At 36.8% G+C, this 27,945-nt stretch overlaps 1 protein-coding gene across 1 annotated transcript in view; it reads left to right on the top strand.

Moving 5' to 3' along the window:
- The first annotated feature begins 19,173 nt into the window (after nt 1-19,173).
- The window catches only part of LOC125242095 (facilitated trehalose transporter Tret1-like), a 93,621-nt gene continuing 84,849 nt past the window's right edge, over nt 19,174-27,945 (top strand). The window contains exon 1 of the mRNA XM_048150803.1: nt 19,174-19,427. Within this exon, the coding sequence (XP_048006760.1) occupies nt 19,343-19,427 (85 nt within the window). The 5' untranslated portion in view covers nt 19,174-19,342. The remainder of the gene's footprint in view (nt 19,428-27,945) is intronic.

Below are 27,945 nucleotides of genomic sequence, written 5' to 3'. Positions count from 1 at the left end.
ATTCATTTTTAAATACCTATCTAACAATATATCACACGTTGGGGTTGGAATGAAAAAAAATATCAGCCCCTACTTTACATGTAGGGGGGGTACCCTAATAAAACATTTTTTTCCATTTTTTATTTTTGCACTTTGTTGGCGTGATTGATATACATATTGGTACCAAATTTCAGCTTTCTAGTGCTTACGGTTACTGAAATTATCCGCCGACGGACGGACGGACGGACGGACGGACGGACGGACGGACGGACGGACGGACGGACAGACAGACATGGCGAAACTATAAGGGTTCCTAGTTGACTACGGAACCCTAAAAACGTGATCATGCTGGTCTATATCCCGGTCAATATAGGGCTAGAAAATTGTTGATATCATAGCCTAGAACGGTGGTGGAAAGCAGCGGAAAGGATTAAACTGGACACCGGATTAGCCAATACGTGTTGGGACGATACCTACTCCAAGAATGAAGTGGATGGTGCAGTTTCCACGTTCTATGACTTGTTATCCAGAGTATTGCTTCTGCAGAGCCGTTTAAAACGCATAAAACACAAGACTCGATACCCCATATGGTTTACGCCTGAAACTATTAAGTTAAATATATGTATTTACTTATCTACTGCTGTTGTATTCGCACATTTTCATTGAATTTGTGTCCTTTTCGAGATATTTTGCCCGCATCTGCTATTTATGTCATTAAATATTGCTATGTACTTAAGGTCAACAGGTGTATGTATAATTGTATTTACGTACTTGGCTGTTAGTCAATGATATACATACACTTTATTAAAATGGAAAAGTGTGTGTCTGTTTGTTTGTTCGTCTTTCACGGCAAAACGGAGCGATGAATAGTTGTTTTTTTAATGGAAACAGTTGAAGGGAAATAGAGTGACATAGGCTACTTATTGTCTCATTCTGACCCCTCAGCCCCCCACTTCCCTAAAATGGGGGGTGGAAATTTGTATCGAGCATTCCACAATTTACGAATTTAATGCGAGCGAAGCCGCGGGTAAAATCTAATAATAATATATGACGACAAAGAGGGAATTCCTAAAGGTGGTGGTCAATTAATTTAGGAATCCTAAATTAATTGACCACCACCTGTTTTGAATTTTATCTTTCCACACATGTGCTCGTAATTTGTGCTATTCTGCCGGCGTACCATGCTTCCAATTTTATCACTTATCCACGTGGATAAGACATCTGTCACTCTCACACTTACATACTTGCCAAAGCGTGACAGAAGTCTTATCCACGTGGATAAGTGATAAAATTAGAAGCATGATACGCCGGCTGTCCTTCCTATACAGTGTATAATATAAGCTTGTGCGATAAATTACCCAGGACATTGGATTCATTAGTCATCATCTTCCTTGCGTTATCCCGGCATTTGCAACGTCTCAAGGAAGCCTGGGGTCCACTGTGACAACTAAATCCCAAGATTTAGGCACTAGTTTTCACGGAAGCGACTGCCATCTGATCTTCCAACTCGAAGCTAGGACTTATTGGGATTAGTCCGGTTTCTTTATACTATGTTGTCCTTCACCGAAAAGTGACTGGCAAATATCAAATGACATTTCGTAGAGTTTGAAAAGCTCAATGAGCTACGAGCCGGGGATCTAACCCGCGACCTTCGAATTGAAAGCCGCATGCTCTTACCGTTAGGCCACTTGCACTTCTACACGTAGGATTTCTTGACCCGACTTTTTGACCAAATGATTTCGGAACTTATGTGCGAAATGTCTTTTGATATTTTTCAGTCGCTTTTCAGTGAAGGAAAACATCGTAAGGAAACCGGACTAATTCCAATAAGGTCTTAGTTACCCTCTGGGTTGGAAGGTCAAATTGCAGTCGCTTTCATTAGACTAGTGCCTACTCTGTCTTGGGATCAGTTGTCAAAACTGACCCCAGACTGTTGTAGCCGTGGCGCAGATTACCAGGATAACGCAAGGAGAATGGTGATGAATTATTTTTTAACATCCATATCCACTCCCACAACTACATATTAGTACCTCATTAAAATGTTTGTAACCCATAACTTGCATGCCTGAATTATCTGTACCTAAATGTAAGTTGGTTAGTAAAGATAAAAAAAATGAAAATGAAACGTTATGTTTTTCTCTCGTGATAATTATATTTTTAAATCGACCTTATTTTTTCGGAACACAAAATTCATTGTACAATTTTTCTGCAACTGACCCAGATCGAAATTTAAATTTTATCCATACAAAATAATTCAGCCCGTAATGTGAGGCAAACATACTCGTGTTAAACGCTCGCTGTCTGTGAATTTTGAAGTTCATAATTATTTTAGTAGGTATAAGTACGTATTTGCCTGTTAATAATTTTAAGGTACAGCGGGGCAAATCTCGACTGGGGGACAATTGTAACTGATCCATTTTTTCCATTATTACACTATGATGAGTTCTACATGTATCCACTGATCACGCCTACCATACATAACCGGTGGACACTCTATTTAATATTTTATTTGACGACCGGTGTCTGGCGCAGTCGGTAGTGACCCGACCTGCTGCGCCGCGGTCCCGGGTTCGAATCCCGGTAAGGGCATTTATTTATGTGATGAGCACAGACATTTGTTCCTGAGTCATGGATGTTTTCTATGTATGTAAGTATTTATATTATATTATATTATATATATCGTTGTCTAAGTACCCACAACACAAGCCTTCTTGAGCTTACCGTGGGCCTCAGCCAATCTGTGTAAGAATGTCCTATAATATTTATTTATTTATTTATTTAATAATGCAAACATTGGAAAACATGGAAAAAATGGACTACTTACGTTTGTCCCCCAGTCGAGAATTGCCCCGGTGTACCTTAAAATTATTAACAGGCAAATTCGAACTTATATCTACTAAAATAATTATGAACTTCAAAATTCACAGACAGCGAGCGTTTAACGCAAGTGTGTTTGCCTCACATTACGGGCCGTATTATTTTGTATGGATAAAATTTTAATTACGATCTGGGTCAATTGCAGAAAAATGTACCTTGCGATGTATTTTGTGTCACGTGAAAACAAAGTCGATTTATATAATTATCACGAGAGAAAAACATAAGTTTTCATTTAAATTTACCTACCTTAAGCAAATACTTAACTGTTCCAATCCTCTCATCCTATTTCTACCAAGTCGGACAAAAGGGGGAGGGGGTCGGAAAAAGGGTCTCAAAGTCTGTAAAATAATTAATTTACTCAAAGTGATGGATCGTGTAACTGACTTGACAAATTACTTTTCTTTTTTTTGTAAAGATTATCCGAATCTAAAAGTATCAATTTGTAAAAATCTTTATAAAACGCTCGAAATGGGATAAAGACAAATCTAATAACTGATGCAAATTAAACACGAAATAAACGACAGTTATTTCTATGGCTATAACTGTATCTTTTAAAAGAATCTTATTCATTGTATGAATCTTATTTCATGTATACATAAGCTTACCTATGAATAAACCTAACCTAACCACAAAATAAAAATATTGAAAAACCCCCACATTAGATGACCAATTTTCATGAAACATGGCTAAGAACACTCCCGACTAATTCAGCTTTCAAACTAAAAAAAACTAAATCTAAAAAGGTTTATCCGTTCGGGAGCTACGATGCCAGAGACGGACATACACACAAACAGACAAGCACGTCAAACTTAAAACACCCCGTCGTTTTTGCGTCGGGGGTTCAAAACACAAACATTGACATTCGGGAGTTTTTTTGGAATTGGTCTATGGATATTATACGGTTATACTAGTATACACATTTAGACATACACACACAGTCGATCCAAGATAAGTTTGCAACGATTTTGACAACGGCGCAAATGTTATTTTCAGCAGTTCTCAAAAAGTTTGTACATAATAGCCACGTCAGCTAATTTTAATTGATCCTATTTTGTTGCCAACATTTAGTATAAGTCGACTTTCGTAAGATATATACAGGATAATTGTTATAATTAAGAAAATATAAATACTAGAGAACCTTAATGACGAAATAAAACTTACCTACTAAAATCTCAATTCCTCAAAAAAATCTTGGTAACAAAATAGGAATAAAAAAAAACATTTTAACTTTTTACTTAATTTTTGTATAAACTTTTCGAGATCTGCTGTTTTAACCATCAAACTTCGATGAAAGTATGACGTTTATTAAACCCTTACAGAGGCAGGACTATAAAAATTGTCGCCAATTTATCTTAGACCGACTATACGAGGCCAAGAAGATATAATACTTACTTTACCTTTAAGTAATCTTTTAAATATAAAAAGATTGTATGTGACATGTAAAGGCTGTTTTTAGGGTTCCTTAGTCAACTAGGAATCCTTATAGTTTCGCCATCTCTGTCCGTCCGTCCATCCGCGGATAATCTCAGTGACCGTTAGCACTAGAAAGCAGAAATTTGGTGCCAATATGTATATCAATCACGCCGACAAAGTGCAAAAATAAAATGTTTTATTTTCATTTCAATCCTAACGTGTGATATATTGTTGGATAGGTATTGAAAAATGAATAGGGGTTTACGAAAATCATGTTTTGATATTGTTAATATTTTCTGAAATAATCGCTCCAAAAGTTTTAAAAAAACGCGCCCCCCCACCCTATAACTTTTGAACCATTAGTTTAAAAAATATTTTTTCTACTCCCGAACTGTTATTCGTCATTTACAGGGTCGTGCATAGATCTTTAAAACCCTACATAAAAGTCTATTCCCAAAGCCAGCGTCCGACGGCTTTCAGCGCATGCGCGCAGTATCGAAAAAACTGAAAACGCATTGTTTGGCTCTGTAACCATGGCAACGCATTGTTATAACGATACTGCGCGCGTTCGCGGGAAGGCTTTGGGCAGCTGAGCTGACAGTGCAAACCTTTGCGTCAAAATAACAGTGTGAATTTCACGAAAATTATTCAAGAAAACAATGAAAAACTCAGTGCATGGTCGTAGAAAAAGTATTGTATGCAACGGTGTTTAACTGAGTCAAAAAATTCTCGTGGCGTTTTAATAACAATTTTCGGCTTCGCCTCAAATTGTTACCCACGCCACTCGTCTTTTTTGACCTCCTTTAAACGCCTATTGCATAAAATACTATAAAAAATCACTGAAGTAAAACTTTATAAAGACTTTCTAGGAAAATTATTTTGAACTCGATAGGTTGAACAGTTTTTGAAAAAAATACGGGAAACTACAGAACCCTATACTGAGCGTGGCCCGACACGCTCTTGGTCGGTTTTTTAGGGTTCCGTAGTCAACTAGGAACCCTTATAGTTTCGCCATGTCTGTCTGTCCGTCTGTCCGTCTGTCCGTCCGTCCGTCCGTCCGTCCGTCCGTCCGTCCGTCCGTCCGTCCGTCCGTCCGTCCGTCCGTCCGTCCGTCGGTCCGCGGATAATCTCAGTAACCGTTAGCACTAGAAAGCTGAAATTTGGTACCAATATGTATATCAATTACGCCAACAAAGTGCAAAAATAAAAAATGGAAAAAAATGTTTTATTAGGGTAACCCCCCCTACATGTAAAGTGGGGGCTGATATTTTTTTTCATTCCAACCCCAACATGTGATATATTGTTGGATAGGTATTTAAAAATGAATAAGGGTTTACTAAGATCGTTTTTTGATAATATTAATATTTTCGGAAATAATCGCTCCTAAAGGAAAAAAAAGTGCGTCCCCCCCCTCTAACTTTTGAACCGTATATTTAAAAAATATGAAAAAAATCACAAAAGTAGAACTTTATAAAGACTTTCTAGGAAAATTGTTTTGAACTTGATAGGTTCAGTAGTTTTTGAGAAAAATACGGAAAACTACGGAACCCTACACTGAGCGTGGCCCGACACGCTCTTGGCCGGTTTTATTTTTCATAACTAGTATGACTATTTCTAGGAAAATTATTTTAAACTAGGTTCAACAGTTTTTGAAAAAAAATACGGGAAAGTACAGAACCCTACACTGAGCGTGGCCCGACACGCTCTTGGCCGGTTTTTTGTAGGTATGTGCTAATTTGTAAGTAAAGTACCTTACCGGTAAGTCCCGCCCAGCTATTCATAGCACAACGATACTGCCTTATTCGAACAAACTTATACACAGCATTAAAAAATATATACTAATTCAATGTGGTATTATGGGTTCAATATGTAAATGTTATTTGAAATACCAAATTTCTAAATAGCGAAATAGACAAAAAATGTGATTAAAAATCGAAACATAATATTCATACATACATTGATAAAAGTAGGTGAATCTAGTAATAAAGATGATTTACCACCTGTGGAACTACTGGAAGCAGTGACAAACGCATTTTTGGCGTTGTAGGTTCGTCGCTATAATAGTGATGGGAAAAGTTTTGTGTTACACTCGGGTGCAAATGTATTTTACTTCTAACTTCGAACAAACTTATACAAAGCATTAAAAAAAAATACTAATTCAATGTGGTATTATGGGTTCAATATGTAAATGTTATTTGAAATACCAAATTTCTAAATAGCGAAATAGACAAAAAACGTGATTAAAAATAGAAACATAATATTCATACATACATTGATAAAAGTAGGTGAATCTAGTAATAAAGATGATTTACCACCTGTGGAACTACTGGAAGCAGTGACAAACGCATTTTTTGCGTTGTAGGTTCGTCGCTATAATAGTGATGGGAAAAGTTTTGTGTTACACTCGGGTGCAAATGTATTTTACTTCTAACTTCGAACAAACTTATACAAAGCATTAAAAAAAAATACTAATTCAATGTGTTATATGGGTTCAATATGTAAATGTAATTTGAAATACCAAAAAAAAAATATGATAAAAAATCTAAACATAATATTCTTACATACTAAAATCAAAAGTCACTAGATAGAGATGCAATATAAATTTAAATATAAATAAAATCTCAAAGAAGTTTCTGATCATAGTGATCATCAAATATAAACGCCATTTTAGTTCCTCGCATATCCTAACCATATAGTATTCGGATCTAATCTATGACATACTTCGAATCGGGCAATTATGTGTTTATTAATAAGTTTCCTTAAGTTAGGAACAGGGAGTCCCCGCCTGGTGACCATGTGTTTTGACCTCGGTGATACATTGTGAACTCTTTACACGGTTATCTTGAATCCACAGACTTACCAGATACCGCAGTAGCCGATACACAGTATCTCTCTCAAATTGATCGGTAAAATAGAATCTGAGAGATATAGAAAATTTGGCGACGGTTAGTACCCATTTATGTGACAGGTTGGAGTGACCCCTGCTATAGAAAATTCGTAATTACTTGCTTATATAATGTCATACATAAATAAAACATATTTTTAGACAGCGAATAAAACATGAAATGTGACGTAAATTTTATAATAAATAATAATAATAAATATTGGGGACACCTTACACAGATCAACCTTGCCCCAAATTAACGCCGTGGCTTGCGTGGGCGACGGTCGCGCGTTGCCGCGCGACGGCGATGCGACGCATAGGGAATCAAACCTTATCGATATGGAAGTATGAGACGCGACGGCGACGGTCGCGTGACGGTCGCGCGACCGTCGCCCACGCAAGACACGGCGTAAGCAAAGCTCGTACTTTGGGTGCTATGCGACGATCTACTTACTTATGTAGATAAATACATATAGGCATAGAATACATCCATGACTCAAGAACAAAAATCTGTTCATCACACAAATAAGTGTCCTTACCGGGATTCGAACCCGGGACCGCGGCTGAGCAGGCAGGGTCACTACCGACTGAGCCAGACCGGTCGTTCAAGTAATAACATCAATAAAGTTATTTTTTATTGAGTTAGAAGTATGTTTAATCAGTACCTACTTATGCGATTCATACCCGATACATACTTTCAAATATTTTTTTCCCCACACTAGCTCGGAAACACGCGTTTTCTCCTTTAATACCAGCGGGTAAAAACGCACTTTATCCACTACTGGGTAAAGTAATTTGACCTTGAATAAAATCAACTTAACTGCTTTAAAATTGATAAAAGTTGGTGAATCGGGTAATAAACATGACTTACCACCTGTGGAACTATTGGAAGCAGTGATAAACGCATTTTTTGCGTTGTAGTTTCCTCGCTACAGTAAGGGGAAAAGTTTTGTGTTACACTCGGGTGCAAATGTATTTTACTTCCCGTGTGTTAAAATACAACTTTGCCCCCTTGTATAACAAATAACTATTAAACGGCTACGTTTATGATTATGACTATAGTTATTACAATTACAGTAATATATAGTTATTACAATTACAATTACAGTAAACCATATGTGCCCGACATATATTTTTTCCCCTATTTTTTGAGGTGACAACGAGGTTTTTGAGGTGAGGTGAGGTGTTTTCAGTAGTGGGTCGAAAACGACCCTATGGGCATTGCGTTAACAAGCTTTCAAATGACACTCCCATAACTCCCATAGGCCTCAAGATGTGAATAAATATAAATATCAATTATGGTCGACCGCCACCATTCCTGGCTTTCCCTCCCTTTCAGCCAGCGTATTATGCTTCCAATTTTATCACTTATCCACCTGGATAAGGCACCTGTCACTCTCACACTGACATACTTGCCAAAGCGTGACGGATACTTTATAAACATAGATAAGTGATAAAATTGGAAGCATAATACGGGCTAGTCAATTTGTACCTAATCTAGAAACAACGAGGAACACTGAAATTTTAAACATTAACGATTTTTACACATATCTTATATCTTTAAACGAGCAATTCTTGTATATTTATTTATTTATTTATTTATTTATTTATTTATTTATATATTTATTTATACTGACGATCTCGGAAATTAACCGCTCTAACGATTTCGCTGAAATTTGTTATGTGGGGGTTTTTGGGGGTGAAAAATCGGTCTAACTTATCCTTAGGTCCCGGAAAACGCGACTTTTCGAGTTTTCATGTGTTTTTCTTCGCGCGCCATCTCGTGTGCAGTAGTTGTACTGTTAAGACAGAATTCTTTCGGTCGATGTAAGTACTATTTATTGCAAACACTAGATGGCGACACAGGTCAAGGCTAAAATGAATAGAAAAATACACTGAGTTTTTGTGGCGAATCGCGCGCCATCTCGTGTGGAGTAGTTGTGTTGTTAAGGCTGAGAATTCCTTCGCTCGATGTAGGTACTATTCATTTTTGAACTAGATGGCGACACATGTCAAGGATACGAAACAGAACCGAGCGAAGCTCGGTCGCCCAGATATTTTAAGAATGAAAACAGGACATAATCGCGTATATACTTACTATGTTTTAAACACGGCATTCTGTGAGGAAGTATAAAAATTTCAATCGAGACGAAGGTTTTAATATCTCATCCACATGGAACCCGGTCATTAGTAAATGCAAGAAGAAACAAATATCGCAGGTTGAAAAACCGAATATCGTGAGTGTTGTGTGTCGAAAAGGTGACATCCCTAGTGCACAAACTGTTCAAGTGGGTAATCAGGACTCAGGGCCAGGAAGGGGGATCAAGCGTTTCCGATCCTCCTTTACGATGCGGGTGCCCTGGTCAGGGCTGCCGGAGAGCGCAGTGGTGAAGTGAAACGTTCCGAACCCAGTGCGCTCTCACAACGGAAAAGAGGGTGAAACGCCGGAGTGGGTTTAGTGGTGGTTCTCGCCGGGAGAAGGGAAAGCAACGGCGAGTCCCACACAGCGTACGCAACAGCATTCCCACTCCATCAAAAAAAAAGGGCCAAGTGCGGGTAGTTGGAAAAACTCGTACAGCTAGAAGATGTTGATGTCAACTTCAGCCAGTCTGCTCTAAGACCACGTGGACAATGCCGTTCTTGGAACGTCGGAGGTTAGTGTTTAAAACATAATAATACGCGACGAAAACCAAGCTAATGCGTACCCTGGTCTTCTCTATATTCCTGTATGGTTCAGAAACCTGGACTCTGAAGGCGAGTACTCGGAGCAGAATCGATGCATTTGAGATGTGGTGTTGGCGTAAGATGTTGGCTATCCCATGGACGGCGCGCCGCACCAATGTGTCGATCCTGGCGGAACTTAAAATTCACGTCCGCTTGTCTGTTATATGCCTCCAGCGAATCCTGTACTACTTTGGACACGTGGCCAGACGGGAGCCGGAAAACCTAGAGAAACGCATTATGGTTGGCATGGTGGATGGAGGACGGGGAAGTGGCCCTCCACCGACCCGCTGGGTGGACAGCGTTAAGAAGGCCTGCCAGGGATTAACACAGGCGCCTATTATGAGGACTGCAGAAGACCGTGCGGAGTGGAGAGCTGTGGTGCGAAAAATAACGACCTCATGTGGTCGCGACCCTCAGCCATGAGGAACCGAGGAAGAAGAAGAAGAATACGCGATTAAGTCCCGTTTGCAATTTGACAACGAGGAGCACATCCATACCTGGAGGGTTACCATGACGTGCTAAAGCCGTTCAGTTTAGGTTGAGAGAGATGGCGGAGCTATGTAACTGCTATAGCTGTGTCCCTTTCTCTCAACCTAAACTGAACGTCTTTAGTACGTCATGGTAACCCCCCAGTTTTAGGTATTTAGAAGAGATGTCGTCGACTTTTCGCAAAAGAGGTCGCTTGCTCCCTGATGCTACGTTTAGTAGTAAGGTAATGTGCTTGAATCAAAGTTTACCAACAAATAACGGTTTAACAACTAATGTTTCAAATTTAAATTAGTTAACAATTTCGACGCCAGGTAGTTAAATCCTACCTTTAAAGCGGATTTTAACCCCGTTAAGGATTATTCCTTGACTAAAAACTATGTCAACTATGAATTAGTGATATTAAATTAACCTACAAACTTTAACCTAAAACCCTTCTAACAGCGGGCCTTGTTCGACTCATATTAACTGTTAAAGAAGCATAATTTTGAAATCGACACAAGATAGTTACGAATTGGTTCTATCCAGTAGGTAATTGATTCAACCAACTGTACAAAAATAACTAGCTCAAAAAATAAACTAACAAAAATCAACTTTGGTTTATGATCGTTTTGATCGTTGGTTTATGATCGATATATTATAACAAACGAAATTACTACAAATAAAACCATCTAAACAATCAACAAATAACATCTGTAGTGTGCACAGCTATGCCGCATCCACTGACATCGCATTCATTATAACTCGTCAACATTCGTATTCTTGCTTGTTTGTTATCTACGCTGCGAAGAATCTGAACAGAACGGTCAAAATAACTTGTTTCTAAGCCGCTGTTCATTATATTAACGATTTCTACCCACTTTTTTTGTCATGCATGCAAAATTGTAACTAGTAGTTAACAAATAATAACTTGCAAACCTTTGTAAACCTAAATATGTATTATGTATGAACTGCACGCTAGCCATAAAATATCTTTACTTATATAAAATTAACATCTCATGTAAGCGAATTTTGTAAATTCTTTATAAGATAATAAATGTCTTAAACCAGAAACCAGACATCGAATGTCAAATTTTAAAAAGCGTAGGCGATTGTACATATACGACAACTTGCGATTTTATCCACATCAACTGAAAATAAACACAAAACCACAAAATAAAAAATAGTACTATCGTATGAATAGATAGGATACCTTCTTCATATAAAACCGAAGTTTGACAGAATCGTGTTGACCCTTTCTACAGTATCCCTATCCCATTCGACTATGTAGGGTTGTCAAAAAATCAATAACGGGCAAATCTCGACGGGAGAAAAATGTAACTGGTTCATTTTTTCCATATTTTACAATGTTCACATTACTAAATAAAGTGTCCACCGGTTATATATGGTAGGCGTGTTCAGTGGATACATGTAGAACTCGACATCATAGTGTCATAATGGAAGAAATGGATCAGTTACAATTGTCCCCCAGGCGAGATTTGCCCCGCTGTACCTTAATCTTACGTGTCACAGCGATCGGACAAGGACGTCAAATTATGCCAACCCTAATCATTTCTACATAGCACAGACCTATCATTTCGCTTACGCTTAAAGACTGCTGAAGTATGCAAAAGAGAAGCTGTCACGTATATGATCATCCTATAAGGGGAAAAGAGGTAGACTACAAAATTACAAATGAAAAAACGTGACCATTTTAACGGATTAATCGGACCTTTCAGAACAAATAGTTGTATTTGTTAAATAGGATCATTTCTGTTTCAATTAAACAGTTAGAAAAGCAAATTATTCACGTTATCATATATAATTTAACGAACACATCCGTGGCAGCCTCGGAATCCGTGACGTGGCGGATAAGCCGCTGGAAAGTTGCCTACGATGGTATGTCCACATACGCCGCAGACCGGTAGACTACGTCGGAAACAGATGCCTCAACCTCACCGTCCAAGGCCCTAGGTCACGCGGCCGCGGTAGGCCTAAGAAGCGCTGGCTGGACGTCGTGACAGCGGACATGGAAGAGAACAATCTCTCACCTCAGGATGCCGAAGACCGAGCAAAGTGGAGAAGGTTGAGCAGGAAAGCGGACCCTGGCGCTAGGCCGGGAAAACGCTAGGTTGACGAAGGATATAATTTCTGAATTGAATACTCCCAATGACAATTGACATTGGTCCAGGTTTTCTCTAACTTTTGATATTCGACAGTTATTCTTTGTCATCCTACTTCTATGCTACATAGCAATGCGAGCCGAATGGATCTACGGATCGGAACAATGTCTACTAACGAAATGTCAGCTTTTGGAGGTTTTGGCAGGTCGAATAAGCTCCCGCACCCTTTGAGACAAGGTCATAACCTAATGTCACAGATGTATCAAACAATCCATTAACAAGGCCGTCACGAAGATATATCGAATTATTCATTCGTGTCAAAAACACACACACAAGGGATTCCCCGAATAGTTTTCGCCGAATACCTTATATTCGGCTGCTTCCTAAGAAACGCCGAATGTTTCTTAAAACATCAAAATATATATTTGATAGGCTTGACGACACCATAGAAATAATGGTTTTCTGTTTAGTCCGCCAGTTAGATCGTCCAAAAATACTGAACACATATTTTTCGTTTTATCAAATTAATGAAAAAATCTAAAAATACAGAGCATCAAAGTTCCGTGGGGGCTTGTGACGTCACTTTTAAATAAAAATTGCACCTAGGCGTGACGTCACGCGAAACTTCAACGCACTGTACTGACGTCATTTTACGTTTAAGGGAAAAAAAAAATATTTTTTTAGTCGTCTCTTTAGTCTCTCTTGTGCTACTACTAATTACTTTGATAATGTAAAACCAATTTTGTCAAATAAATAATGATGCTTTTATAGACACATAGTTTCCGCTGGCTTGGCCATCTAAAGGATGGGTGAGAATTGGGCAGTCAAGAGGGCCTATCTGGGTTGTCCAACTGGACGCCGTCCCGCTGGCCATCCTAAATATCGTTGGGCAGATAGAGTGGAGGCAGGTCTCCGAGAACTCGGCGTCAACGAGGGCTGGCGAGAGGTCGCTCTGGACCGCGAAAAGTGGCGTGCTCTTGTGTTGGAGGCCAAGACTCACTTTGGGTCGTCGCGCCAACAAAGTGAGTAGTAAGTACAATTTTATAGATCAATACCTAAGCTTTATGCAACTGATAAATACTTGTAAATACTGAGAGAATTTAGAGGTCATAAATCGCGAACGTGGTCTTTTGAAACGGCCTTGAAGAATTATTAGACTTTGAAAAGAAAGAAAAGAAAAGAAAAGAAACCTTCCAACCCGCTGGATAACTAGGCCTTATTGGAATTAGTCCGGTTTCCTCACGATGTTTTCCTTCACCGAGAAGCGACTGGCAAATATCAAATGACATTTCGCACATAAGTTTCGAAAAACTCATTGGCACGAGCCGGGGTTCGAACGCGCGACCTCGACCCTTTTTCTTTTGAGGTATATTAAGAATATATTCAGCAAAGTAGCCGAATAGGCCGAATCGTTTAAGCTCTATCGTAGTTATTTATATCTATCGGTTTTCCAAAAACTTTAGACCCCTTATAGATTAGTGGCCGTGTATGTCACGCAGAATGTATGATTCAACTTCGTATTGATGGAATCTTGCCCCTGCTCGGGTATCAATATTAATGCGAGCAGTTGAACAATAACTTTTACTCCTTTGTGAAACTAATAACTATTTCGAGATTTCGGCTCTGGCCCCTTCAATATTAATACAATATGATACAAGTAAGTGTGCTAGTTTCATTAGCTATACACGAGGGATATTGATCGCGCCGGCGAAGTGATCCATGCATACATATACCGGGTGCCCGGTAATTAATGGACAACCTTTTAACCACCAAGAGGGCACCTTATACTGGTCCAGAAAATCGACATTAAGGTTTAGTAAAAGTCGCCTGGTTTTCGAGATTTTCACTTTTAAAAATTTTAGGTAGTATTAAAATTGTAAAAAATGTGAAAATCTCGAAAACCAGGCGACTTTTACTAAACCTTAAAGTCGATTTTCTGGACCAGTATAAGGTGCCCTCTTGGTGGTTAAAACTAGTTAAAAGGTTGTCCATTAATATCCATTAAAATTTTAAAAAGTGTGAAAATCTCGAAAACCAGGCGACTCTTACTAAACCTTAAAGTCGATTTTCTGGACCAGTATAAGGTGCCCTCTTGGTGGTTAAAAGGTTGTCCATTAATTACCGGGCACCCTGTTTACATACATATCACGCCTGTATCCCATAAAGGGATAGGCAGCGCACATGAACTATTAAGTTTCAGGGCCACTCTTGGCAAAAAGGGGTTGAAAGAAATCCAAATTATAACATTGCAGTAATAGGTTGCCAGCCTCTCGCCTACGCCACAATTTAACCCATATCCCACAGTCGACGTTTACAACACCCAAGGGAAGAAAGAAGAAACGAAGAGTCTAATTCTCACCAATGTTTAGCTAATATTACAATAGTATTAATCAGTATTCTGTTTTCAATTCCTTCTGCTTGTAATATAAGTTGTAAACTGTTCTAATATTAAATTTTTGGTAGACGAGACACTGCTGCCACCTAGTATCGAGTAGTGGTACTGATAATTCACGCTGATTGACGCGTGATTGTCGCTAGATGTCACTTAACTATGCCTATACAAATAACCCGCATTTACTGATGTATGAATTTACAATTCCCTTACTTATTCCTCTATGCTACAAGTGCGAAAAAGAGGGAATACGACACGAGTTAGCCCGATATCGGGTCATTGTCCTTTTGTCCTGTAGAATGAATTCTTGGCTATTGTATAAAAATAACCGGATTTTCGCCTTAATACAACGCCGGAGGTATCAAATTTTATTTCCGACAGACGATAAGCGATTCGCCTCCACAAGATGGGTCACGAAACTTTGAAAAAGGTAACTTTTACCAATATATTTTTTTCTATCTATTCCCGTACTTTTATTTTGTCATTTACAGGGCCGTGAACAGTTCTTTAAAACTTTGAAGCGCGGCCGATAAATACACACTAATATTATAAATGGGAAAGTGTGTGTGTCTGTTTCTTTGTTCGTCTTTCACGGCAAAACGGAGCGTCGAATTGTCATGAGTTTTTAAGTGGAGATGCTTGAAGGGACGGAATGTCATATAGGCTAATTTTTGTCTCTTTCTAACGCGAGCGAAGCAGCGGGAAAAGCTAGTAGTATATAAAATAATAACGTAAATAAGTACATAGTTTATTTAAAAATATGTTTTTTCGTATTTAAACACACTGACATTATCTAAAAACTCATAATTATCTAAAAAAAAATTTTCCGAACATATGAGAGAACTAGGGAACAAATCAAATTATTTTATTGAATATTTTTTGATTTGTCCTTTTTTCAAGTAGTCACACTACTATATATATAAATTATAAATTGAATTGGCGGGCGTGTGGTCTAGTGGTAAAGACGTTAGCCGCGTAAGCTGAAGACCCGGGTTCGATTCCCGGCTCGACCACCAGTGGGCCTTGCCGTTTTTTTTATTTCGTGTATGATATCTATTTCAATTTATAGTATGAGAGATTTGAAAATTTTTCAAGTTTCACAGAACTCATCGCAGTTGAAAATTACTAGCTAAATATGCGTGACGAAGTGGCCCTGATTGTTACTACACAGGGTCGGTTGCAAAAAAACTGTCCCTTACCGAATTTAGCGTTCGTTAAATTTTATATGAGGATTTCCATAGACTTCTGCTGCGTGACGTCGTTGTGTTAAGGGGCTGACAACACCCAATTGCGTAAAATTGATGTTACTTGCGCAGTTTTTTAAGACAAACTATTAGTCTTAGTAAGGCAAGTAAATTATATGTTATTATTCATTGTATTTCAAAGAACATAGCCGTACTCGATACACGATTTAATGAAATCGGCTCGATAGAAAAAAAATGCAAAGATTGGTCTCGAGTTCGTCATTAAACGGTTGTGTGTCGTTCAATTATTCACTTAGTTGTCTTTAGTTAATATTATAATAACAAATATATACATATCTAAAACACTAACGAAACATTTTGCACAAATAATGCATCTTTCTATTTTATTTTAATATTTTTCCGCACTTTTCGTACCTATCCGCCCTCTTTTAGTGACATCGCGCTCTCACTTACTCCCATACGATTAGACAGTGTACGCTAGCGTCAAGGCCATTGGGTGCTGTCAGCGTCTTAAATACTCTTGACACATAGGTACTTTACCCACAGTCTCATCTAAGTCATCTACTTCAGCGTGCGTAAACAATACATTCGAAAAAAGATCCCGTCTTCATTATGTCATCACTACTAAAAAAAACTCGTATCTTCTTCTCTCATTAAAAAGATAAATATAGTAACTAAGTAAAAATATAGTAAGGGATTAATATGGAGTTACTGCGTTTCAAATTTGTGTAGCAGTGTGCGATTATTTCATACTATCCGATCCGATATCGAATGTAGGAAGGCCAACTCTCTTAGATACCAGATTTTTTTATAGAATATTTTTTTTTAATTAACTAGTAATACGTACTAGACTAGAGTAATGATGCGGAGGTATTCCTGATGAACTACACTATGGGGTTCTTCAAAAAAGGAGTGTACAAGTTTCTAATGGGTCGGCAACGCGCATGTGACACCCCTTGAGTTGCAGGCGTCCATAGGTTACGGTGACCGCTTTCCATCAGGCGGGCCGTATACCTGTTTGCCACCGACGTGGTATTAAAAAAAAATTATATGTAAATTACAAATATTTTGTATAATAATGTAATTTACATATCCCACAGTGGCCTTCTATGACACGGGAAGAAAGGGGGTGGTGAAATTTTTGACCCCTCATAATATATTTGGATATTTTGATGATGACTGTACATACTGATCATAAGACAAGTAGTCATTAATATTTATCTGAAACCAAAGCAATATTAATTGGATGCTGATAAGCAACAATGTGTCAACCCACACGCCAACCATTTTGAGAAAATGGCGTCTAAAGATTTTTTCTCATTTTTTTGTGTTTCTCTTAAAAAAAAATGTTTTTATATAGATTGTTGTGTTTTTCAGCTATAATACGTTCAGTAGTAGTGATTATTGTAGCTTAATTTCAAAACAAACTTCAATTTGACGAAATAATGCCCTTTTCTTTTATTGCGAATTGTTCGACGACGTCAAACTTTTTCAAGACTGTGTTATGATACTTAACCCACTTTTGCTAATTGTTTATAAATATCTATGAGTCTTAAATAAACATGTTAAAGCACATAAATTGTTGTTGTAAAATACTCTACCTATGCATATTTTTAACTTTATAAGTGTTAAGTAACATATCAGTCATGGTCACTTATGTTATTAGGTATGTAGGAATCAATACATTATTTATTAATCAAACCTTTTAATGATTTTTCTGCTCCCGAACTGTTATTCGTCATTTACAGGATTGTGCGTATCGAAAAAACTGAAAACGCATTGTTTGGTTCTGTAATCATGGCAACGCATTGCATTAACGATACTGCGTGCGTGCGCGGGAAGGCTTTGGGCAGCTGAGCTGACAGTGCAAACCTTTGCAATACAGGAAACAGTGTGAATTTCGCGAGAATTATTTAAAAAAACTATTAAAAACTAAGTGCATGGTCGTTGTAAAAGTATTGTATGCAATGGTGTTTAACTGACTCCAAAATACTCGTGGAAAGTACGCCACTCATATTTCTTGACCTCCTTTAAATGCCAGTTGAATAAAATACTATAAATTAACTATTAGAGTAATGATAATTTCTAGACACATATTTATCTGTGCTTTTTCAACAAAAAATCGTTACAAAAACCAAATAATCATCTTTAAAAAAAATAAACTACTTATCTAAAATATACAACAAAATATTTTTTTACGCTAAGAAATAGACTAAGTCATTTAAATTATGAATAACTTGTACAAGAACAAAACATAAAATATCTTTAACAAAATAATAAACTACCATTCAGTAAGTATTCAAAAATTTAAACAATATTTTTATGCATACATTAACACGTCTTAATGTAATTAGTAATTATAAAAAAATAGTAGCTTATATTAGATTTTTATATAAACACGTACTTGTAAAAAATTTTTGCAAATTATAATAACGAATATGTATATTCATGACTTAAAATGTTCAATTTCGTACTGAATTTACCATTCATGTGCAAAAATATACTAATGGACTAAGTCATAACTTATTCAAACATAAATTAATATGAACAGTTATATTTTACAATATAGTGTCATGGTACTTACAACAAAAACGAACAATTTATGACCCGAATATAATTTAACAATAATGACTTATGTTTTATAACACGGGTCGTAGCATAAAGCAACGAATAAAATATCATTTTGCAATAATCATTCAAGTCTCATAGTGGGTAACTATGTCATTTTTTGCGTTTTGCAAGAATGAGTCAAGTGTAAAAAAATCGTTGAGTCAACCCTCATAACACATTATTGTAATTTAAATATGTCTTCTGCCAATTACTATAATAAGTTAAGGTTCTTGACACATTAATGCAAAACAGGCAACACACGATAAAGGATTTGTGTTAACCTATTTTTTTACTTTTGGGATAGTGAAAATTTTCAAAATGAAAAGGTCATTTTTGCAAATAGAAGTTTAAAAATCCAGCTATAACATGGCATTAAAATCTCATTTTTTTAGTTTTTGTGGGTTGACACATTATTGCTTATCACCATCCAATTAACCTCTCGCGCAGCGATCATAAATAAACGCATGCGCGAACTGACCGCAGGCTCAGTGCGTTGCGCGCGCGCTTACAATACGCGCGATCTATTACGCAGATTTTGATAGATCGATTTTTCACACACATATTCGAAGAATTTTTTTTTATCAATTTAAAATAGTATTTTATATCCATTTAAAATGGCTGTTTAGTTTTCAAAAAAGTTTTAAAAAAAATTTTTTTTAAATAATTAAAAATGGTGAATAAAGTGTACAAATTGGGTTCTCAAGTGATGGAGAAGAATGGCAGCAAACATAATCAAGTGTTGATGTCTATAGTTGGTAAGTTAATAATTATTATTTCTTTAGTTTTTTTGAAACGACAAAAAACGGACGGACATGCTTTTATAATAAAAATTAAAAAAAATTAATTAAGTCTATTTTCATAACTAACAGAACCACGTATTAAGTTTTGCCTTGCTCTCCAAATTCAAACACAAGATAAAGAGATAAATTTATCAAACATATATAAATAAAGTAATATATTGAAAACAAAACTTTATTATTGAACTCGATTACTTATATAACAAAAATTACTAATTCATGTCTAATCACCGCGAATTTTGACGTAAACCACAGAATATATAATAGTACAAGTACAGAAGGCCCACTGCTTTGATGTTCACGAAATGCCGCTTTTTAAATGCCTACAAAATTCTAACAAAGAAACGAGCCGCACGTGCGCAGCGTCGGACGATAGGGTTGCCTATGGATTAAAATGAATTAATACTCAGATAAAATGTTATACTATTATATTCCAGGCTTGGGTACTTTCTGGGTATATATACAGTATTTATATATTTTTGTGTAAGTCCCAACATCACAAGCCTTATTGAACTTTTCCGTGGGACTTAATCAATAGTAAATCTGTGTAAGATTGACCTATTTTATTCATGATGTCTATTTAACTAAGCATTATTAGCCATTCATACGTGGACATCGCATATAAAACTTTAAAAAAACTCGCGACGTAAAGTAACAATAGAAAGTGCAAACGTGTGTTCTATGAGAACGCGCGCCACCCCTGATTAGGCCGCGAACTCGCGGCCGCCAGCGTGTACTTGTAGCGCGGCGATAGAATCGCGGAGTGAGCCGCCCCTGCGTAAACAGCAATTTAATAAACAACAGTAAACAACATCACAAGATTTGACCATTGTCACAGAAATTCGTTCTAGACACCCCGTTTTATTGATTTCCATTCTCTATAAAGGATAATTATGATATTACATGGCTTTGATGAGTTGATTGATACCTAATAACCGCCAGTGTGTAACTAAAACTTTGTAATGAAATGTATTTTTTTTTGTTTTTATTTAAGTTAGTGTATATATATAAAAAAAAGGAATTTTGCCAGAAAAAATTACCTATATTATAAAATGAAATGTTTAATGTCACATAATGTTAAATTAATCTTAATGTATATTATTATTAAAGAATTAAAAGGCTTAAACAAAAATAAAAATAAAATATATATAATTACGTTGCTATGCTCTCAGGGTTCATGTTGAGACTATGTTATACTTAGCCTAAGATCATTATATGTACACATGAATTGCAATAAAGCATTGAATTGAATTGAAAACATCAAATGAAGCGATCGGCAACAGTTGTGAACATTTCGTAATAAATCCTAATCTTAAAGAAAATGTTCTCAAGAGCAACTTGCATGAGAATGAGAATATTCTCATTAAAATTTCCAGTAATTTAAATTGAAATTTTGAGATTGTTCCCCAATATGTATTTTGCTAGTCATAACTAACAGTTATTAAGTAACATATAGTACAGTTTTTAAATAATAATAAAATAGATTAAAAGCTATCCAAGTGTAATTTAGCTTTATTACTTCCTTATATTAAGCTATTTTTATGAGTATAATTGTTAAGTTTCTTTCATGTATGAACCAGAATAAATAATTAAGGCTGCTTTAAAAAAAAACGTCAAAAGAATGTGAAATTGATAGTTTTAGTCGGTGAAATACTACACTTTCCGTTATCCAATAGATTTATTTAATTCAAGTTCCAGTTAGAACATCTTATTATCTTGATTTTTATAAGACTGGATTTTTGAAAACTAACTCACTAAATTAATTATGAATTTTTCTCTAATGCACGTTTAGAAAAACGCACGTATAGAGCTGAATCAGTCGATCTTATTTGTAAAATTTGGACAATTTTGAATATTAAAACGGGTAAATTTATAATTCGTATATCCTGTACCACAATCATTTCAGACTAGATTTTTATTTTAAGTTTTTGAAAAAGAGTACACTAGCCTAAGGCGAATTCAATTTTTTTCAGAAATTACTTAAAATTAAGTGACAATTTCTTTGAAAATCTACATCACATCGAAGTAAGTTTTGTACTAAATTAATCTGCAGCGTTTACTTAAATTGCTGTTATGCCTTAGTGATTATAAATTGCTATTATTGAGTTTTGCCAATTTTTTGAAAACGAGCCTTCACCGGTACAATTATTACCACTTTTGGACATTTTCTCATATTTTGTTAGACCAAGTAGAAAAAGTCCTATAATGTGATATATATTTATAAACTACTCGCAAAGCCCTTTAATTTGATACCACACACGGTATAATCGAGCGCTCGGTTGCGATTTCACTATTTTTAACACGAAAGCCCTCTTAATTAAATAAATAATTATAGGACATTCTTACACAGATTGACTGAGTCCCACGGTAATCTCAAGATGGCTTGTGTTGCAGGTACTCAGACAACGATATAATATACAAATACATAGAAAACAACCATGACTCAGGAACATCTGTGCATATCACACAAATAAATGCTCTTACCGGGATTCGAACCCGGGAGCGCGGCGTAGCAGCAGGGTCACTACGCGCTAGGCCAGACCGGTCGTCAAATTACGATACAAGTGCGGAAAAGTCCCATCGTTCGTGTTCAATGTGTGGCTACTGTGCTACGCAGATTAAATACTACTACTTTCCTTCTAATCAAATCAGCTAGCTTAATATATGAATTCGAGTTGAGTGACGTCACGTTCACGTTACTTTATTTATTTCTATCCGACTTAGGTTTGACGACGGTCTGGCGCAGTCGGTAGTGACCCTGCCTGCTACGCCACGGTCCCGGGTTCGAATCCCGGTAAGGGCATTTATTTGTGTGATGAGCACAGATATTTGTTCCTGAGTCATGGATGTTTTATATGTATATAAGTATTTGTATATTATATATATCGTTGTCTGAGTACCCACAACACAAGCCTTCTTGAGCTTACCGTGGGGCTCAGTCAATCTGTGTAAGACTGTCCTATAATATTTATTTATTTATTTAGGTATTTATGAAATGGAAATTGGATTTAGAAATAGCTACTGTTCATATTTTTCTTATAATTATCTGATGCTTCATTTCGTACATGGTATATAACATTTTATACCACATATAAAAAAAAATTAGTTCCCTATTGAATTGGTATAACTTACTTACTCGTACTTGACACATATTGAATTTTTTGCTGAGCTAAATGGTTAATAACCTAACAACAAAATTGAAATTTTGAAATAAACCCCCGAGATAGTGGATCGATTTTCATGAAACATAGCTAAGAACACTCCCGACTAATTCAGCTTTCAAACAAAAAAAAACGAGATCTAAATCTGTTCATCCGTTCGGGGGCTACGATGCCACAGACAGACAGACAGACAAACATACAGACAGACACCTTAAACTTATAACACCCCGTTGTTTTCGCGTCGGGGGTTAAAAATGATCCATTCATTATAAAAAAACTATAAGTATTAGAAATTATTAAAAACTACGAGACTTGAAGACACTTAAATTAGCGAATCCCTTTTCACAAGTTACAAAGTCTATTGACTCATACTATTAACATTTGTGAATTTCGATGCGATTGCTAGTTAATATGGTTCCATAGGAAGTTGTTAGTTTACCCTTAGGGCTACAATCCGCCATCTACCTTTTATAATCGGCTTTTATAGGCTTAAGGTTTTTACAAGTCAATTTGTAATACCCTTTTAGTACCCTTTTCTAAAAATAAAATTTCTGGGGATTTATTTCGTGGGGAGCTGGGGAGGTACAGTATCATAGAATACAACTTGACCAATGACCATCTAGACGCGACACTTTTAGTGTAGAGCTTTGTTTTATACTGTTTTGTAAAATACTAAGTAGTTTACTTTTAGCACCGTCATACATTGTTTGTTATTTTTAAGTTCTACCAGGGGCGGCTCACTCCGCGATCCTTTCGCCGCGCTACAAGTACATGCCGGCGGCCGCGAGTTCGCGGCCCATTCAGTGGCGACGACCTTTGCGCGGCGCAATAGAATTCAATGTCGTCTGCACGCGTGCGGTCCGTTTGTTACTGTAGGTAAGAATTTAGAATGGCGGCGTTTTGTGAACATCAAAGGAGTGAGCCTTCTGTACTTGTACTATTATATACATATTCTGTGGTTCTACTGAGTGAAATAAAAATACATTATAGAATTCTTTTCATAAACTTCAATTGCCGTTGAATAAAATCATAATTATTTTATGAATATGTCGATTAAAACTCATATTAGAACTGTGTAATGTTTATAACTATAACTTGAAATAAACATTTCTCTTTTATAAGTATATTGAAAACAGAATACGAGTATAATCACAATTGTTATACTATAACAATATTTTTCGCGTTTAACCCTTTAACGGGCAAGACTCAAAAAAACAAACCTCATCGCCATCCTGTAGTACTAAAAATTCTCTACAAGAAAAAAATACAAAAAGATAGTCATACAGGGTGGTCTTTTTTGAGACCGGTGCCCTATAAAGGGTTGGAGCGCGTCACTTCATTAAAATAATTATAGAATAGAATATACTTTATTTAACATCAAATTGGACAAATACAAGGTAGAGGTACATACAACTTAAATTAGATGCTAAATGGGATCCCACTCAGCATGTTGCCACGGCAAGCCGAGGCGCTGATTTTCAGTGGGACCCTGACTTAATAAACTAAGCTAAGAACTAAACTAAAACTAGAACGAGTGACAGCACAAACATCAGGGAACAGTTAGGTACGATACTATACAAGTAAATTGACAGAGTGTCCACGATATGAAACAATGACTGACAATACAATTAATGATGGAAAAGACAGTAACACGAAACAAACACGCGACAAATGGATACATAGTACATACATACATACATAGCACAGAAGGTAAGACTTTTTAATTATTATTAATCCCCCAGTGAGGCACAGCAGGTTTTAAATTTTTTACCGCATCTTAAAAGATTTGGCCGTTTAGAAAATATGCTCGACATTTAAATTTAAAACTATGAATTGACTTCAAAGCACGGATCGGCGGCGGAATCAGGTTCCAGCATTACTTAAATGAAGTTAGATCAAAATGGCTTGTCTACTAACCGATGAAATGTGACACTTTTATTCGATTTTCTCGTATGGCATAAACAACATCTTATTGCGCAGGAAGGCATTTTTTCATTTTATTTGTATGCAGGTAGAAACAACCTCCTCACGCCATGCGCAGAGACTGAGGCAACATAAGTCCATGGACTTATGTTCGTGGCGCAAACTTTTTGTTCGCGGCGTCCATTATACCTCAATGCAATTTACGGAAATTTTGAGGATGTTGCCTGTGTGGTGACGGGTTAAGAATTTCACCACCCCCTTTCTTCCCGTGGGTGTCGTAGAAGGCGACTATGGGATATGGGTTAAATTGTGGCGTAGGCGAGAGGCTGGCAACCTGTCACTGCAATGTCACAGTTTCGTTTTCTTTCAACCCCTTATTTGCCAAGAGTGGCACTGAAGCTTTAGTAGTTTCATGTGTTCTGCCTACCCCTTTATGGGATACAGGCGTGATTGTATGTATGTATGTATGTTCTGCAACTTTTACTTTTACTATCGCATGCCCTATTTTGTATAGTTTTAGAGAAATATGGCTTCAAAGAAAGCGCGGCGGCGCCAGCCTTCCCCTGTCCTCCCTCCTATATGAAGGGCTCTCGATGCCTCCAGATCTTAATCTACTCAAGGCCACCCAAGAAACAACTGTGTCAAGTTTCAATGCTTAATCAGAAAATGCAGGGTTCCCATACAAGACATTGCAATAGCCTGTCAATGTACAGTCAACCAATTAGAATCCTAGGCCACTCTAGAACCTAGGGACCGATTTTTGAATCTTGAACGCATGAATTCGCCGTTCGGAAGTCTGTGGAAAACGACGTAATGACCACTTTCGAACGACGAATTCATGAATTCGAGATTCAAAAATCGGTCCCCTTGTCGTATTGACACCGTGATTTATTTGCCATAGCAGTCACTCTGACTTTTACTGTGAAAGGGTTCTACAGTGGCCTAGGATTCAGATTGGTTGACTGTAGGTACTTATAATTATAAATTATGTTTCTGTTGCTGCTAGTACAAAGCAGTAAAGATGCTACCTACCTTTTCTCTTAGAGGTCGGTTGTAGTGTCACGCAAACCGACCACATAGAGCGATTACCACCGGACCGGACATCCATACTTAATATTATAAATGGGAAAGTGTGTGTGTCTGTTTGTTTGTCCGTCTTTCACGGCAAAACGAAGCGACGAATTGACGTGATTTTCTAAGTGGACATAGTTGAAGGGATGGAGAGTGACATAGGCTACTTTTTGTCTCTTTCTAACGCGAGCGAAGCCGCGGGCAAAAGCTAGTATAATATATGTTTTAATGGCGGGTTCGCGCGGACAACATCAACTTCATAAAGTCCAAAGACATATATAACTCCATAGAGACAGATAAAGTCTAAGCAAAAAACCTACCTCAGTACCATACAGAAAAAGGCACCGTGGCCTAGATGGTTGATTTTAAGATTTTAACACATATCGTCACTACTTTGAAAAAATCTCGTATCTCAGCAGTTCTCGAAAAGTTTGTACAAAAATTAAGGAAAAAGTTAAATTTGTTTTTATTATTCCTATTTTGTTATCAAGATTTTTTTTGAACAATTGAGATTTTAGTAAGTTTTTTTCGTCATAAAGGTTCTCTAGTATCTATATTTTCTTAATTATAACAATTATCCTGTATATATCTTACGAAAGTCGACTTATATTACTAAATGTTGGTAACAAAATAGGATCAATTAAAATTTGCTGACGTGGCTATGTACAAAGTTGACGGGAACTGCTCATCTCATGCTTTTCCTCAAAGTTAAAACGCAGTAAGTCTATATTATGCATTCCATACATACTTAGTATACTTACTACAATTTTCTTTTCATTGACAGAAGAAGATACAAGTTTTTTTTCACAGTAGTGACGATATCAAGCTAAGAATATGGGCCAAATTGTCAAAACTGAGGTTCAAAAGTTTAAAGCCTGTGTCAAGAGATGGCAGTCTATGCACTGTGATTACACAGTTTACTTCGACAGTAACTCTCTGTAATACTCGATCCTCTTTGCTACCTATAAGTACACGCAACACAATGCTCATAAAAAAGTAATAATATTCGGTTGTGTACAATCATATTTACTGATAATTTTGTTTCTCAAGGATTATTTGGTTATGATAGAAGTACCTATTTTCGTACATAAAACTGTTGTACAAAACAAATACATATAACACACAATCCATACTAATAACATAAATGGAAAAGTGTGTGTGTTGTTGTTTGTCCATCTTTCACGGCGAAACAGAGCGACAAATTGACATGATGTTTTAAATGGAGATAGTTGAAGGGATGGAGAGTGTCATAGGCTACTTTTTGTCTCTTTCTAACGCGGGCAAAAGCTAGTTTATTATATCTCTTAAACCATACAACGTTTCGTGATACAGTGTCATAATACTGTATTGTAGATACATCATAACTTATCATAGGACAATGTCATGGCACACGGATATGAGCCACGTGCGAATATCTTGGCACGGTGTATTGCTCGCAGACGAACCAAAGAGCTACGAATAAATCTAGTTTCAATTACAATTTTATATTGACGGATTAGGTTCTTACCTTCATAACCAACTGCATATTTTATTAATCAGTTTTTATCACATATATTATTTGGTTTAAGTATTTACCGCTCACTGTATTTTTTCCACAGACAAGTACCTGGGCCATTTTTTTCAAAGTTGTCCTCCCCACTTTTTTGTAACAGGGGTATTTTCTACGCGATTCATACTCAGAATCGCGAGCTCTTTCGATCCTGATAGGAGAAAAAAAATGTCCCAAGATTTCCATACATTTTTCAAACCGTCCATTCCGTTACCGCCATACAAAATGTATGAAAAAATGGTAACGGAATGGGAAAAAACCTTGGGATACTTTTTTTCTCCCATTAGAATTGAAAGAGCTCTTAGTGGAAACCACACAAAAATTTCCAAATGCAAAAAAAGGGGTGGAGAGCTTTAAAAAAAAATGGCCCACCTAATACCTAATCTTTTAAAAAAATCCGTTGTTTTATGACAGAGTTCCTGTCATAAAACAACGTCCATCCATCGTCCATCATCAATCATCCATCATCCATCAACAATCATCCATCATCAAATCAGTACTATGTCATACTGAAAAGTACATAAGTAGATAGATTAATAAATTGTCTTCGGTTACCGCGATAGTTACCTCATCATCAGGCCTTGTACATCTTTACAGATGATTTAAGCAGCGTCTCAGATCTAGGGACAGCGGCGCTTGTGGCTATATAACCCGATTCGTGATCGGCATAACCTACCACATCTGTCACAAATAAAACTAGAATTAGTCTCTATCTCTACACGAGCGCGATCCTCGTTATGCCTTATTGCCCGTTTTCGGGCTAAGTTTTGAA

The sequence above is a fragment of the Leguminivora glycinivorella genome, unplaced genomic scaffold, assembly GCF_023078275.1.
Source record: "Leguminivora glycinivorella isolate SPB_JAAS2020 unplaced genomic scaffold, LegGlyc_1.1 Scaffold6, whole genome shotgun sequence".
Taxonomy (NCBI): Eukaryota; Metazoa; Arthropoda; class Insecta; order Lepidoptera; family Tortricidae; genus Leguminivora; species Leguminivora glycinivorella.
This window is presented reverse-complemented; position numbering and strand designations above follow the sequence as displayed.